General features: G+C 37.0%; 1 protein-coding gene across 3 annotated transcripts in view; it reads right to left on the reverse strand.

Moving 5' to 3' along the window:
• MIS18BP1 (MIS18 binding protein 1) overlaps positions 1-15,577 on the reverse strand; it is a 41,266-nt gene extending 25,689 nt beyond the window's left edge. The window contains exons 1-6 of one of the 3 annotated variants that reach the window (XM_087859035.1): positions 15,145-15,560; positions 12,513-13,147; positions 8,459-8,569; positions 7,760-8,241; positions 2,067-2,140; positions 270-400 (exon numbers count right to left, since the gene is read on the reverse strand). In XM_087859035.1, the coding sequence (XP_087715161.1) occupies positions 270-400; positions 2,067-2,140; positions 7,760-8,241; positions 8,459-8,569; positions 12,513-13,053 (1,339 nt within the window). In that variant the 5' untranslated portion in view covers positions 13,054-13,147; positions 15,145-15,560. Of the gene's footprint in view, positions 1-269; positions 401-2,066; positions 2,141-7,759; positions 8,242-8,458; positions 8,570-12,512; positions 13,148-15,144 lie in introns of all 3 variants that reach the window. The other 2 variants (XM_087859034.1, XM_045799302.2) reach the window with 2 other exon arrangements.
• Between the last annotated feature and the right edge of the window lie 231 nt (positions 15,578-15,808).

A 15,808-nucleotide genomic window follows, 5' to 3' on the forward strand; every position in this document is an offset into this window, starting at 1 on the left:
TCATAAAGCAATTCCTCACATAACAATGACTCACTTGAATTTTTAAAAATCACTGGACTTATTTAAACTGTCAATAAGGGTGATTAAATCAGAGACAAATGGTCAACACATATAATAGTTTTACATAATGTGGTCAATTCTGTTTTAATTTTTATTTTGATTGAGTCATAATTTTAAAACACCTAATTAAGAATAAAAGATAGATATCACTGTTAGAAATATGGTTAATTATTTCATTTAAAATAATTTATAATAAAGACAGTCATTACCTGCTTCCTTCATGGAAATCCGGTCTATCATCCCTTTTAATATATAAATATTGCCTGACAAAGTCCTAAGTTTGTTGTGCGTAATCCGTTCTATAATTACATTACTGTGCCAATATATGTTAGTGATGTCTCTAGGAGAAAATTAAAGGCCAAAATATTCACATTTTACCCATAATCACAATGTACATATATAAGTATACAAGTTTATAATAATAGAAAGTAATAAATTTGCACTCCAGCTACTCTAGCAATATTATTCCTCTAATTACACAACATCTGTGGGCCAAACTTTGCAGCAGAACTCAACTGCCTGGCTAATGTGATCATCAGAGTATGTATCAAGAAACTGCACTGTGGCCAAACCAAATTACTAATACAAAATTTATCATTAGCAAGGAAGCAGGGGCCTTCCCTAAATGACTGGGGCTGACAATGTTTGCAACTTCATCTTAACTGATGCCAAGTTTCCGAAGAATGTTTTCCTGTGTCCCTCCTAAGGGCCTATACTGTGGTAGCTATCATGCAGTTACATAGTTTGGATTCCTCTAATCCTGTGGGGTTTTTTTTACCCTCACTACCCATCCAAGTATTTTTACCTTCCTCTTTGAAATGTACCAAATAGAGGTTCCAACTGGGAAAAAAACAAACTGCAAGATCAAATCACTAACCCATAAATCTACTCTTCATATTTCCTTAAATGAAGCTAGGAATATAAAATAGAACCAAATATAAAGATGTATTAGGTAAATGTTGAACATGCCCAATTCATCGGATAACTAGTAATAAACACACTAATTATAAGTATAATATGACAGTTAAGTTCCTTTCATTTGGTCAAATGGGATTAAACTCATACATATTTTAATACAGTGATCTTGTGCTTTTTTGTTTTATTTTACTTAGCTAACATTTAAATAGCACTCCAAAAGCACTGTTCTCAAGTCTTACAAATATTAACTACTTTAATATTCAAAATAACCCAAAGAATAGGTAATATTATTATTACCATTGTGCAGATGAAGAAACTGAGACTGAAAAAGGATAATAATTTGCCCGTGTCATACAGCTGGTAAGGCAGCAGCAGTGGGATTCCAAAAACGGCAACACAGCCCACCTCTTTGATATTAAGGGAATTGGCCCAAGACAAGCAGAAATAGAATGGGCAAGACAGATTTTAAATAAGCAACTTATAAACTTCTAGGTGAGTACCTGAAGAGGGATATCTTATATTATTTTTTTACAACCTTTTATTACAATTTTTTTCTTAGCCACTAAGAAATTGGTTTTGAAAAAGAGAAAATGGTGCTAATAGAGTAGGAAAATTAGGCAAAGCCCACTTACCCGATGACGCTTCTGCTTTAGGGAAAACCAGAGTGTGCCAATGATTACTTAATATGTAGCTGTATGGCAAAGATTTAAATAATTCTGATTCCTTTTCTGGATCAGTAATTTGGATCTGGTTGTCCCAATTTAGATGTGAGAATCTGGACTGAAATGCACGTAGTAAATATTAACTACCCATATATAATTAAGCAGAGAACACCAGTCCACTTATTAGAACCTCTGAAAAAAATAAAGCATTGTGTATACAAATTTGAGTTGTTACTATTCTAAAAGGAACTTAACAGGTGAAAACAAGAAATCTGGTTACAGTCAACATCCAGCTTCTGCACAGTCCTTTTACTTTTCTGGCTCAGTTGGTAACCTGGTTATAAAGTCTTTGTTTTGGAAGATGCATCTCCTTTTAGCTCTCATACACTTATAAATTTTATTAGAATACTGAAATGTTATACTTACGTCAATTTTCCTTCTACACATATAGCAGTGTTATTATTAATGATTTTAATCATCCATTCCTGTAGCTGGACCACCTAATCAGCATAAAATGAAATATATGTTTCCTGTGTTACTTGTAGCAAAAACATGACAATATCAATTTATATCAAATTAATAGAAAAAACTCATATAAGTAATCCAAATGATTCTTTAGTGCTCATTTATATAAGAATCACATTCTATTTTAAATATAAGGTAAAAACTCTTGTATACAATGAAACAGAAAAGAGGGAGATTGAATGGAGGTTGTACTGCATAATTTTTCTCCAATCCAGAATCAGTTCTACTTCAAATATTCTTATGTCAAATATCTCAACCACTGGAGAAAAAAAAAAAATCACCTAAAAGTCTAGGGAGCCCATTAAAGACAAAAGACATAACTTAGATAAAAGAGTCAGTTGTGTAATATACACTTCGCCATCATTCTTATCCCTAAAAAATGTAGCATTTTTTCTTTTTTTTTGCAAAGTTGATTTGGAGTTGCATTTAATTTTCTTTAAACTACAAAGGTGATTGCTAATATTTAACAGCATTCTATTCCAGAGCAAATACCTAAACAGCTCAGAGAATTCTCTATTTTAGGACAAAACCCTATTGTAGAGGAAAACTGCTGTGAATGTCTGTGCTGAGAAATTGCTTCTAGTGAGTAACAACTTAACACTGACCTATTTCTGATGAGAAATTCAACAAAAGTCATAATTTGAATAGCCATTTACTTTACATACAAAAAACTGTGAATTTATAAAGACAAATCCTTCAGTGGTAGTTTTATGCTGAGCCAGAAAAAGACGTTAAAATGGAAGGTGCTCCTAGTTATTGCACTTCTCCTCAATTATGTTTATTTTTTATTTTATTTTTTTCCTCAATTACGAAGAGGCAATGAAATTCCTTTTTCATTTTTAGTACTTCCACATTTGGAACTATCTAAGATCAAGGAACAGTCAGATGGAGATGACATTAAAAATAAAAAATAATACTACGCAGTGAGTGTCCCAAGCATCTTAGATTCAGTGAGTCATGTTATCCTTATAACACTAGGAGGCAGATAATATTTTCTTCATTTTATAGATAAAGAAACTATAAAGTCAAGTTAAATAACTTGTTAGGGGCACGGACTGGTTACAAATCCGGGAATTCTTGCTCCAGAATCTTGTATCATCCTGCTTACATAAAATATCAAAATGTTCATTCATATTCATTCAGCAAAATATTTTTGACCTCTACAATATGCCAGGCACTGTTTTAGGCAGTGGGATCCAGCAAGAAATAAAACAGCTGCCCTATTAGAGCAAACATTCGTGTGTGTGTGTGTGTGTGTGTCTGTGTGTGTGTGTGTGCGCGCGCGCGCGCGCTAACGTGCACTCATGGGGGCTGGGGGGTGGATGTGTAGAAGCAAGTGGAGTGGTGGTGGTTATATCCAAACAAATGGACAAATAATGTCTGGCAGTGATAATTATCAAAAATAAGTAAAGGACATGCTTACTTAGATATGATAGGGAAGATCCTGGAACAGAGAACTGAATAAAGTAAGGGATAAAACTACAGGTTACCTGGGAATAGATTCTCCCAGGCAAAGGAACAGGTACAAAGTCCCCAAGTAGATAGCACAGAGGGCACAGTAGCTTGAAAGGAATAAGCAAGAGAGCAAGAACAGGGAGTAAGAGATGAAGTTAGGCATGTCAAGGACTGAATTATGTAGTCCTGTAAACTATGGTAGAGGCTTAGGGTTTTCTCTTGAGATAAAATATTACTGGAGGATTTTAAGAAGAGTAGTGACATGATTTAATATTTTAAGGGGTTGCTGGGTAGAAATTGGACTATTTAAAGGTTCTGGCAGGGCACCTGGGAGGCTTAGTTGGTTAAATGTCAGACTCTTGATTTCGGTTCAGGTCATGATCTCAGAGTCATGGGATCTAGCCCTGTGTAGGGCCAAGTGCTCAGCGAGGAGTCTACTTAAAGATTCTCTCTCTCCCTTTCCCCCTTCCCCTGCTCGTGTGCACCCTGTCTTTTCCTCTAGGGTAAACAAAATCAGAAGAACAAAAACAAGAACAAGAACAAGAGGAGGAAGAGGGGGAGGGGGAGGAGGAGATGGAGATGATGATGATAATGATGATGATGATGATGATGATGATTCTGGCCTCTGTCTGAAAAACAAAATGAAGGAGAGAGAGGCAACAGGGGAACCAAGGAGACCATTAGGCTACTGTAGTAATCCAAGAGATTATGGTACCTTGGACTAGGAGGTAGTGGTTGAATAGTGAGAAGTGGCCAGATTCAGGACAGTAGAGCCAACAGATTTCCTCACAGTTTGGATGTGGAGTATGATAGAAAAACAGAAGTATCAAATGAATCTAAAATTTGTAACCTAAATATTTGGGGGGCTGGTATTACTATGTACCAATATGGGACACAACAGAGAGAAGTTTTGGGGGAAGAAATCAAGAGTTTAGTTTTGGACATATTAAATCTGAGATGCTTATTAGATATCAATAAAGAAGTCCTATAGACAACTGAATATGTGAGTGGGGTTTAGGAGAATGTTCTGGACTGGAGATATATATTTGGGAACTATCAGTAGAGAAATGGAATTTAAAGCTACAGCAGTGGATAATACAGTCTTGAGAATGTGTGCAGGCACTCGAGAATCAGTTTCAAGGACTGATTCTGGGGAATTCCAACATCATAAACTGTGACAAGAGGAAGCAGCAAAGGGTAATGAGAAGAATGGCCACTGAGACAGTAGAAAATCAAGAGTGAGATATCATGGAATTCAAGAAAATGCAATACAGTGTTTTAAGAAGGATGTTTTGATTCACTGTGTTACAACCCTTGTGAGCAACAGAATAATAAGAAATAATAATTATTGGGTTTGGTGATATGGAGATCACTGGTGAACCTGAAAAAGGCAATCTTCATGGAGTGATTTATGAATGTTCGAAGTAGAACATATTTAAGAGGGAATAAGAAGAAACATAAACTGTGAATACATGCACCTCTTTCAAGGTGTTTTATAGTAAATAGAAACAAAAAAATGGGGTGATAGATGGAATGGGATAGGGAGTAACAGGAAGGTGGATTTTTCTTTGCATTTTTTTTTTAAATGCCGGCCATGTTTCAGCAAATTTATATGCTAATGGGAATTTTCCAGAAGAGAGGAAACAATTGAGGGGATAATTAGAGGGACAAAGTTCTTTAGGTGGTAAGAGGAAATGAACTGGCCTTGAAAAGAGAGCACAAATTCTTCATCCATTATAAGAGAAGGGGAAGCGGAATACATGGATAGAGCAGCAAGTAGATTGGTGGATTTGGTAATGGGAATATGAGGTTCAATAAACTGAGAATGAGGAAGAGAGGAGATCTGGAAGTTTTGAGAGAGAAAAAGAATGAAATATTATTCTAGGAAAGTCAGCGTATGGGGTGGATTAACAAGTGAAGTGTAGCACGACTGATGTTCAATACTGAGAGCCCACTTAAGGTTTACTGTCAAATTTAAAATGAGACCAGCGTGGCTGTACATTTTGTTCCAGCCACCTGTTGCTTTTTTTTTTTTTTCTTTAGATTTATTTATTTTAGAAAAAGAGGAGCGGGGAGAGGCAGAGGGAGAGAGTATTAAGCGACTCCGCACTAGCTCAATCTCACAACCCTGAAATCACGACCTGAGCCAAAACCAAGAGTTGGAGGTTCAGCCAACTGTGCCACCCAGGTGCCCCTGCCTGTTGCTTCTTAGGTATATGAGTGAAACTTAACTAGATCACAACTTTGTCAAAAGAGAACAGAGGGAAAAGCAATAGAGACCTGAGAGTTAAATCAAGGAAATGGTTACAATGATGGGACCATGGAATCTGTAAGGTAAAGGGGTAAATGAGGACAGGAGAGCACTGCTGGACTAAAGGGTTGCCTTAGTAAGGTGAGGTATTGATGGTGGGGGAGAGGGAAGAGTGCTAGGGGTAGAATGATCTGGAAAGGCAGGAGTTGGTGAAAGCAGGATGCTTGAAAGTGAGAATCTGGTGCATGTACTGGCAAAGACAAGGTATGAGTATGACTAGGGTAGAGGGTAAGGGAAAGGTCATTTAAGATCAAGAATTCAAGGAGGCTGGATGGATCATCTATATGGATGTGTCACCAGAGCTGATGACAGAAGTAGCAGCAGAGGCAAAAGTAAAAGGTATTAAACACTTCAATAGTAATGCAAGGTCATGACTAGCAGGTTGTATTATATAGGACTACAAGAAGGAACAGAGAGTGATAGAGCCTTATGGCACTTGCTTCAAAGAAGCTGGGGAGGGGGAGTGGGGTTGTATTAAAGAGAAGGAAGGAAAATGGCCTGAAATAGTAATGAGGAACAAAAGAGATACATTATATCATCTTTAGGTCCAATAATGTGGGATATGGGAGAAAAAAGAGCCACCATTTAAGAAAAGAAGCCATTATTTTGGTTAGAGCAAGGTTAAGAAATGTTTACAGAAAATTGAGAATTTAACATTTTGCTGATGATACACCCTGAGTTCAAGAGGGTACAATGCAATGTTTGGTGATGAGCGAGAGACTGGGTCAGAACTAGGGGATGTACAGAACTGTATACAGATAAGATTCTTGGGAGGCTTGGTCTTAGTAAGATAAACAGCACTGTAGCAATGACAGAATTAGTACTGTGGGATCTCTCATGACAGCGGTCTTCAAACTTTTTTGCTCAACCCATCTCACATATTTTTAAAGCAACATCTAAAAATATTCATCTAAGTCTAAATATTTGCAAATATGCAATTTCCAAAGAATACACTGAGATATAAAACTATAACTGTTATGGGGCACCTGGGTGGCTCAGTTGGTTGAGCATCTGACTCTTGATTTCAGCTTAGTCATGATCTCGGGGTCCTGGGTTCAAGCCCCACACTGGGCTCCACACTCAGCAAGGAGTCTGCTTGAGGATTCTCTCCTCCTGTCTGCAAACCACCCCCACCCCTCATGCACTCTCTCTCTAAAATAAAAATAAATCTTAAAAAAACAAAAGTATAACTGTTACATCACACTTCCAACATGGGGCTTGAACTTACAACCCCAAGATCAAGAGTTGCATGCTTTACTGAGCCAGCCAGGCACCCCTCAATTTTAGATGGAATTTAAATACCACTATTATCCTTTTAAAAAGTTATGGACACACCTTTAACAATTGGAAAATTTACATTGTATCTTTGTCCTGGAACTTGTATTCCATTCCACTTCATTCATAGAATTTATCCTAATGTAACATAGCGTGATAGCCTAAAGTGTTTTATTGGTCACTCTATATTATTTTACAATAGGAAAAATTCTCAAGTCTTCATAAGCTATAATCCCTTTCTCTTTTAATTGTTGTTAATAGTACCCCAAGAATCAGAAAAAAAAAAAATTAAAAACATAAATGAACTCAGTGTTCATCCCCGAAGGGAGTAAGTAAATTGTTGAAGATTATACAACTAGTAATAGAGCAAGGTTAAGACTTAACACTTGGATTCTCTTACTTTCAACCCACTGCTCTTTTCACTAAGCCACAATGCCTCTACACGACATAACAATAAAACACAAAAATGAAGCTACTAATAAGAGTTTAAGAGCTCAGTTCTTGAAGAACGAGGGTAAAAACATAAATGTAAATCTGATGTTAGATGCCCTACCTTATTTTTTTTAACTCCATTTGTACGAGTTTGACGTGTACTTGGAGGAGAATGATTTGAAGCATTTCTTTTTGATTTCCGAGGTATTGTTATATGAAATCTTGGAGTTGCAAGCACAATTTTACAGGTATCATTTATGGAACCCAGATCAGTATCTCTGGGCATTGTGCTCTCATTTCCTTCCTTAATTTCCTCTTGTGAAGTCCTTTCTGTTGTCATCTTACTATCAGAAACCATTGACTGACCATCATTTTTAACAGGAACACAGTTAGTATTGAGAGTCTCAACAGCAGTATTTTGGGATTTTTCAATGACAGAATCAACGCCTTCTAAAACAAAGGTGTCCTTTTTGGACTTAGTGGTTACAAATGTATTCTCCCTTGAGTGAAGAATCTGTTTAGCCAACTGAGCTCTAGGTAATGCCTTGTTTGAGAATCCTGCAGTTGAAATATTTTCATGTTCTTGGTTCAGAAATGGAACCTCTGCAAAAAATACAAGACCAAACAAAATTTATAGAAGAATCATATGAAATTAAAAGAGAGAAATAGAATAATACCAAACTGTTTATATTAAAAAGAAGTGTTCAGGTTAGGAATGCTCCACCCTTTTGCCCAGTCTCTCTGAAAAGGATGCCTACACAGGGCAAATAAGTATCTAGAACATTCAACTATACATTCAACAAAACAAAAAGCACTTTACCATAAATTAAATTATGCAGAGATGCTTTCTTTTCCTGCTGACATTGAATCTTTTGCTTTATCAGAAGGAAAGTACTATTTGATGATACTAGAGAAACTTCTTGCACTGAAGTTGAGTTTTGTTTTGTTTTTAAAGAAAGAGGAAATTGAATTGTATTAGTCACTGAGAAGAAAAAAATGTCTTTTATTAACATTTAATAATGATCAGATCAATATAGTATACTTCTGTAACATAGTTAATTACCCTTTTTATCTTCTCATGCTTTCATTACATTCTCTGTATGTACAGTATGCTGAGAAAGAATTTTTTGAAAACTACATGTTATAACTTGTCAGCTCTAGACCAAAGTATATTACTGGACTTCGAAGCTTAGTGATCTGGAATAAAATTCTGGTGCTGCCACAAATCAGAGAGGCATATCTTAAGATTATATATGAAGTGCCATCCAGTCTGGAAAATTCTGATTCTGCTTCTGGTTGCTGTAAATTTCTAAAACGTGAAAAAACAGGTGAAGAGGTATAGCTTGTATGTTAAAAGCTGCAATGTTGTGACTCAATAGCAGACACAACCATAATTTATACACCTTTGACATCTCTTTAGTAGACCTTTGAAGACAAAATCTGGTAGGCTTATCTACTAGACAAGTAGGGACTAATAGTATTGCCTACATTTTATTCTACTTTATATCCTAGATGGTTAAAGTTTTATTTCTTGAAGGTAGAGTTTCTTTCACACAAAAAGGGGAGGGTAACAGACTTAAAATTGGAGGAAAAATGGAATTATTTTATGTTTAATTTAAAATATTCTGACAAAAATTGGTAGTGATTATGTTTTAGTAAATATGCAGCTTTAGTTTTAGAAATCTTAAATAAAGATTTTGTTATAATGATGTGTATCATAAAAGAAGGGTTAGTTTTTATTTCTTTAACTCATTCTACTAGAAATGGCATGCAATGCAGTAAAGACAAGCAGGTAATTCAATCAGATATAACCATGATATAGAATCTAGGTCATTTATTTTAGAGTACAAAGTCCATGCAGATTCTCCAAAAGGTCTCTGAAATTACATACAAAATTTGTGTTTCTATAGGTGTGCATTTTCTGGGAAAAGAGCCATCAGATTCTCAAAGCAGTGAGTTATTTCTTCCTCTCTAATTCCACTTGACAAATAAAACATGCTTTAATGTGCATTATTTGCTTCTCCCTTTCCTCCCAGACTGTACGAAACAGATTTTGTGTACTCCCCTACCTCCATCCTAAACTCCCTTAGAAACTCTGCTTTTTGTATCAAAACATATCACTGTCTTTGAAATACAACAATATATCCACAGTCTATTGTGTAGTAAAGAGCATGGCCTTTCAAATAAGTACCTGTATTAATTCTCAGCACATCACTTATTACCTGGGAGACGTGGAGCAGACATAACCTCTTTGTAAGCCCCATGTCCTAGACTATTAAATGAGCATCTACCCAGTGTCTGCTGAAAGGATTATATGAGATAGTACATGTAAAATGTTTAGTAATTACTGTAATTCATTAAAATCTCTATTTCAAATGTCCCAAATTCTGATTATTCTATCCTCCCAGATCATTCTCTCAAATCCAATGACTATCCTAACAACACCTAACACTTCTTCACACTTCCTCATCTACTTCAGGTCCTCTTATCTCTGTATAACTAACTTAAATTTCACAGTCCCCTTATACACACACCTCAACGCCGTTGTCCTCTTCATCCTATTTGATAAAATTACAATCCTGACAAAATTCAACTCCCTGCCTATTCCCCAGCAACACCTATGCAGCTAAATAGGACTAAAGGAAAACTCATAACCACACTGACTACTCTCATTTAAGTTCATGCTCACAAGTCTCAGGTAGATCCTTAATGTTGCACAAGAAATCAAATTTAGGGGGCGCCTGGGTGGCACAGCAGTTAAGCGTCTGCCTTCGGCTCAGGGCGTGATCCCGGCGTTCTGGGATCGAGCCCCACATCAGGCTCCTCCACTATGAGCCTGCTTCTTCCTCTCCCACTCCCCCTGCTTGTGTTCTCTCTCTCGCTGGCTGTCTCTATCCTGTCGAATAAATAAATAAAATCTTAAAAAAAAAAAAAAAGAAATCAAATTTAGGCCTAGACCATTTACTCTTCCACTCTCCTGTATTATTTAAACCTCCACCTCCTCAAACTTTAATACCAGCTTCCCATGCTCACTTTCAGCTAATGATTTTATTGCCCACTTCAGATTATTTCTTAAGTCATAAACACTGCCTATCTTCTTGTTGAACATAATCTGTTCGTGTTCCTAGATAAGGCCAAAATTTCCATTTTCAGATTCTGTTCCATCTCAACTACTCAAGGTATCATACTACCAATTTTAGTTTTTCCTTCCCTACTGGATCATTCCCAATAGCATACAAAACTGTTCATTCCCCATATATTAAAAACAATAAAATACATATATATGTATATTAAAAAAGAAATATATTTTAAGTAGGCTCCAGGCCCAACATGGGGCTTCAACTCAATAACCCTGAGATCTAGAGTTCTACACTCTAAAGACTGGGACAGCCAGCCAGCCACTCCAAAACTAAAATATTTCAAAACCATACTTCCCTTATTTCTTTGCTCTCTCCGGAGAGTCATAGACACTTACCACTGTCAATTTCTCTCCTTCACATTCTCTCTTGAACCCTCCTGAATCACATTTTTGATCCTATCACTCCACTAAATCCCCTCATCAAAGCCACCAATGACCCCCATGTTGCTAAATACAATGGTTAAATCTCAGCCTTCACCTTACTTGACTGATTAGCAGCATCAGATATAGTGAAAGACCCCTTCCTTAAAGCATTTTGTCCTTTTGGCTTCCCAACTATCACTTCTGGTTTTTCTTCCTCCTCATCTTCTTCTTATGGTTCGTTTATTCTTAACTTCTAAATTTTGGGGTGCCTCAGGAGTCATCCTTGAATGTTTTCTCTTTCTACACTTAATCCCTGATGACCTCATTTAATCTCTTCAAATACCACTTAGGTGCTAATGATTCCCGAATGTATTTTTCTCACCTGGACCACTTCCCTAAATTCCAACTATTTTTTTTCAACAGCCTAATCACATCTACACTTCAATTTTTAATAGCTATATCAAAACTAACATATAAAAAACTTAATTACTGAGAACCACCCCGCCCTGTCTATCCCATTTCAGTTAAATTATTCCATTCTTACAGCTACTCAAGCAAAAAAACCCAGAACCGAACAAACAAAAAAAACACCCTAGGGCCACCCTTTATATCTTTTACATTCTGCACCCAGTCTATGAGCTCTTCCTTTCAAAATACACCCAGAATCCAACCACTTATTATTCTCACTGCTACCATCTAAACCAAACCAACACCTATCTCACCTAGATAAATGTACTATTTCAAATGGACGGCAAGTGATATTTTGAAAATATAAGTCAGATCTTGTCACTTCTCTGCTCAGAACACTCCACTGACTCCTTAATTTGCTCACGTAAAAGGCCAAACTCTTACATTCACCTATAAGGCTCTATATATTATCTGACTCTACCCGTCTCCTCCTTCCCACTTCTGTCCACTCACTCTGTGATATACTAATCTCATAGCTGGTTCTTGAATTTTTGAGGAATACTCTTATTCCAGTGTATCTGTACCAGCTGTGACTTTGTCTGGATCATCCTTCCCAATTTTTCCAAAATTCTATCTGTATCTATCACCTCCTTCAATTTTTTGGCTCAAATGCCATCTTCTCATTGAACCACACCCTGACCGCCACATGGAAAATTACAACCCACTCCAACTCTCTCCATCATCCTTACCCTGCCTTTTCTTTCCACAGTACTTCTCTTCTATTGTACCATAAAAACTACTTATTTAAATCTGTCTCTCCCACCACCTGAATAAGAGCTAGTTACACAAGGGTTGGGATTTTTGTCCATTTTGTTCACTCTTGTATCCTGAATACCTAAAACAGTATCAGACACAATAAACACAACACATCAAAGCTTTTCAACCAACACATAAGAAAACTAACCTCTTGGTGAATTTTTATCTGATTGGCATGATCTGTTGTTTTCCTTTTCTTCACAGAGGTAGGTATGCTGCAATACTCTTTTCTCAGCTCCTTCAGGAGCAACAATTTTCTTTTCACTTTTTGGTGGTTCCAACAAACTACCGTTTCCTGATGCTTGTTCTTGCTTGTCACGCAGTACTTTTTCTTTCATTCTTTGAAATATTTTTCCTGGTGATTCATAGTTTGCTTTATTTTTCAATCTATCCTTGTTGGGCTTTATGGCACTGATATCAAGAGAGCTGTTAGAGGTGGTAGCCTCTGCTAGCATGGTGGAATGAAATATATTTTTATTACTAAAATTTGTCATTTTTAGCAAATGATTCGTTTTATGGTCATTCAGTGTTAAAGAGGAGTTCTGATATTTTGCCAAATCTTTTACAGGAGTAAGTGTGTCTGCAGGAATGCTGTCAAAAAAGATTGCATGCATGGGCATATTTCTTCTCTGAGAAGAGGTCTCTGAAGACAAATGCACTCCTGGATGTTTCAAAGGTGTTGCAATCATCTTGAGAAACAGTAGAAACAAATTTTCTCTAACAGATAATTCACTTAAACACAATATTCAGGATAGTAGACCTTCAGCAGGGGTCCAGAGGAACCTGTAGTTCAATGTGAAATCAACCTTTATCATGATTTGGTGCAAAAAAGTTTATTTGCTTTCCATAACAATATTATACTAATTAAAAGGTTTAATTGGTTCATAACAACACTGGATAATCTATAGCTTACAAATCTAAGGTTTTACATTTTTGTTAAAGACTTATTTTATTATTCTAGATGAGCAGTCTGGTCTTTAAATTTACTTCTCTAGAAAAAAGTAGTATTCACCAAATCATCTACTTAGTAACTATAAAAACTTAATTTTGAGCATCTGATTTTTAAATGTACTTGAACCTCAAGTCCTGGAGGTTCCAATCTAATACTGCATCAAAAAGCATTAAATGACATCTGCATATGGCACTATATTAGACTGTAAAAGATTAAATTTCACAAACATTGCTTTTCCTTTTAGGTACTTAAATGTTAAGGCAGCAGCTATGATGATACATCCTAATGAAAGCTGAAAGATTCATTCAATTTTTTAATTAAATAATTCCCAATCCTGATTATGTTATGCTGCTGAACCTTTTAACTATAAGGTTTTAGTTGAAAAACCCTCAAATCAAAAGTAAATTATACTCATGATTTTTTAAAAAATTAGTGCTATTTAGAATTTTTAGAGGAGATCATGTACTTGAGAATAGATGGTCTTAGACTTGTTTTAGCTTGCTTTTATAAATACTTTTTTATTTCCCTCACCTGTAAATTAAGATTCTAGGTGATGAACCATATAGTTGCATTTTGTAACACTTGGTAAATAAATAAAACATTTCCACCTAAGGACCTTGGAACTTAGGAGTTTCAACTTATTGCATCTCTATTGCTGAATTTATAACTATTCTAATCAGTCTTTGACATCATATAAGCATAAAAAGTATATCACAGAAAATACAAACACAGATCAAAGAAATCAAGTATATTTATCTAAGTAACTTGTGTGAGAAGTATGCAAGTTAAAAATTCATATGCAAATAGTATTTTATCCAATAGTTTGTAAGAGAAAAAAAAGGAAATAGTCCTCAATAACAAGAGCTGACAAAGAAGGCTATCTTGGCAATCTAGTCCTGTGACACTAAAACTACTGAATTCTTCCACAGAATGTTCATTCAGTAAATATATACTAATAATGCATAGATTTATGTGTTTGGCAATGTGCTAGTGATAGCAACTCTATGCTGAGAGTTAAAATACTCATTAGTGGTTCACTTTATACTCTCAAAATCAAAAATGAATAAATTGGGACAACTGCACACTAAAAACTGGCAAAGTTTGTACAGGTTTACACAATCTCAATTCCTCACAATCTAATGAAATGCTCAACAGGAAGTATAAAATGCAAATAAACTAGTCCACCACTATGGGAGGGAATTCTGCTACATCCATACAAATGAATTCTATGTATTCAATAAAAAAGATATATTCCTATATAAGTACTGACAGAAAATAGCTAGGATATATTAAATAAAAAAGGAAGGAGTAGAAGAGGACGTATAATCGCATTTCTGTAAAACACAAGAGCATAAGCATAGGGGAAAAAATCTGAAAGTGTACCAAACTGCGAACAGTGTTAACTTCGAAAAGCAGGAATGAAGGAGCCCTCCATTTTCTCAATAATTTTATTAACATCTATGTATGTTTGCAACCAATGTGTAATTTAACCAGAAGAAATCATGAGTTCGATGGATCAACTGTTTCTATGGCACTGTGGATCTTGGGGTCCAAGGGCAGTGATGCACACAAATCACTCTAACGTAAAGGTTTTTTACTAGAAGTGATTTTAGAACAAAGGCCCAGAGCGTTCACCATCGAAACGAATCTCAACGATAGTAGACACGCAACAACTATGTACACAGCGAATGAGCAGTTGCGAGGCCCCTTACCAAAACCAAAAACGTACAAATGCCCTCGCGGGCCGAAAATGCTGAGGGGCTGGGACTCTCAGCGCCAGAGGGGACCGATGGCAGGAGGAGAGGGGACCGGGGCAAGGAGTTCATACCTTGGGTGGAGGGCCTGACAGGGCTAGAAGGCGGCAGTCCGGGCTTGGCTTCGCGTGGGGTGGGCGATCCCAAGGCTCGCGCCTCTGGCCCAAGTCGGCTACAGCCCCCACCCGCAGCCCGGCCTCAGGTTACCCTCACTTCCTCCGCGAGGCTCCCTGACACCCCCAACAGTTTGGGAATTCAAATTTGAAGAGTCCGCCCTCCAGCCAGCCCCTGATTGGCGCGCTCAGGAACTACGTCACCGTGCGACTCGAGAAAACTAGGGGTGGCCCCTACCGCGCGGACGATGCCGTTTCCACAAAAGAAGGGTAACCCCAAGTGGCCAAAAGTACCGAGGGCGCCGCTCTAGTCTTCTGCAGAATTCGTTTCGTTTTCAGAGGGCGCGCGCCCCCAACACGTTTCGCCGCTCCTCCCGTTATGCTCTGCGGCAGGAAGGCTTACGTCAGACGTCGCTTGCGTTCTCCTGCGCTGCAGCGGTTATTAAGTTTGGCCTTTCTCAGCTACCCTCGTCCCCTACTGGTTTGGTAGCTGGTGTTCTGCTATCTGTTGCTTATTTGTCTGAAGAAACAGCTTTCCGAGTACGTTTGAGAGAGCTTTTCGTTTTCCCTGCCCGCCAGATATTTGAGAATGAGAAAGAACGTTTTGTTGTTGAGAGGATAATAG

Source organism: Ursus americanus, chromosome 35 (assembly GCF_024610735.1).
Source record: "Ursus americanus isolate L20-20 chromosome 35, mUrsAme1.1.p, whole genome shotgun sequence".
Lineage (NCBI taxonomy): Eukaryota > Metazoa > Chordata > Mammalia > Carnivora > Ursidae > Ursus > Ursus americanus.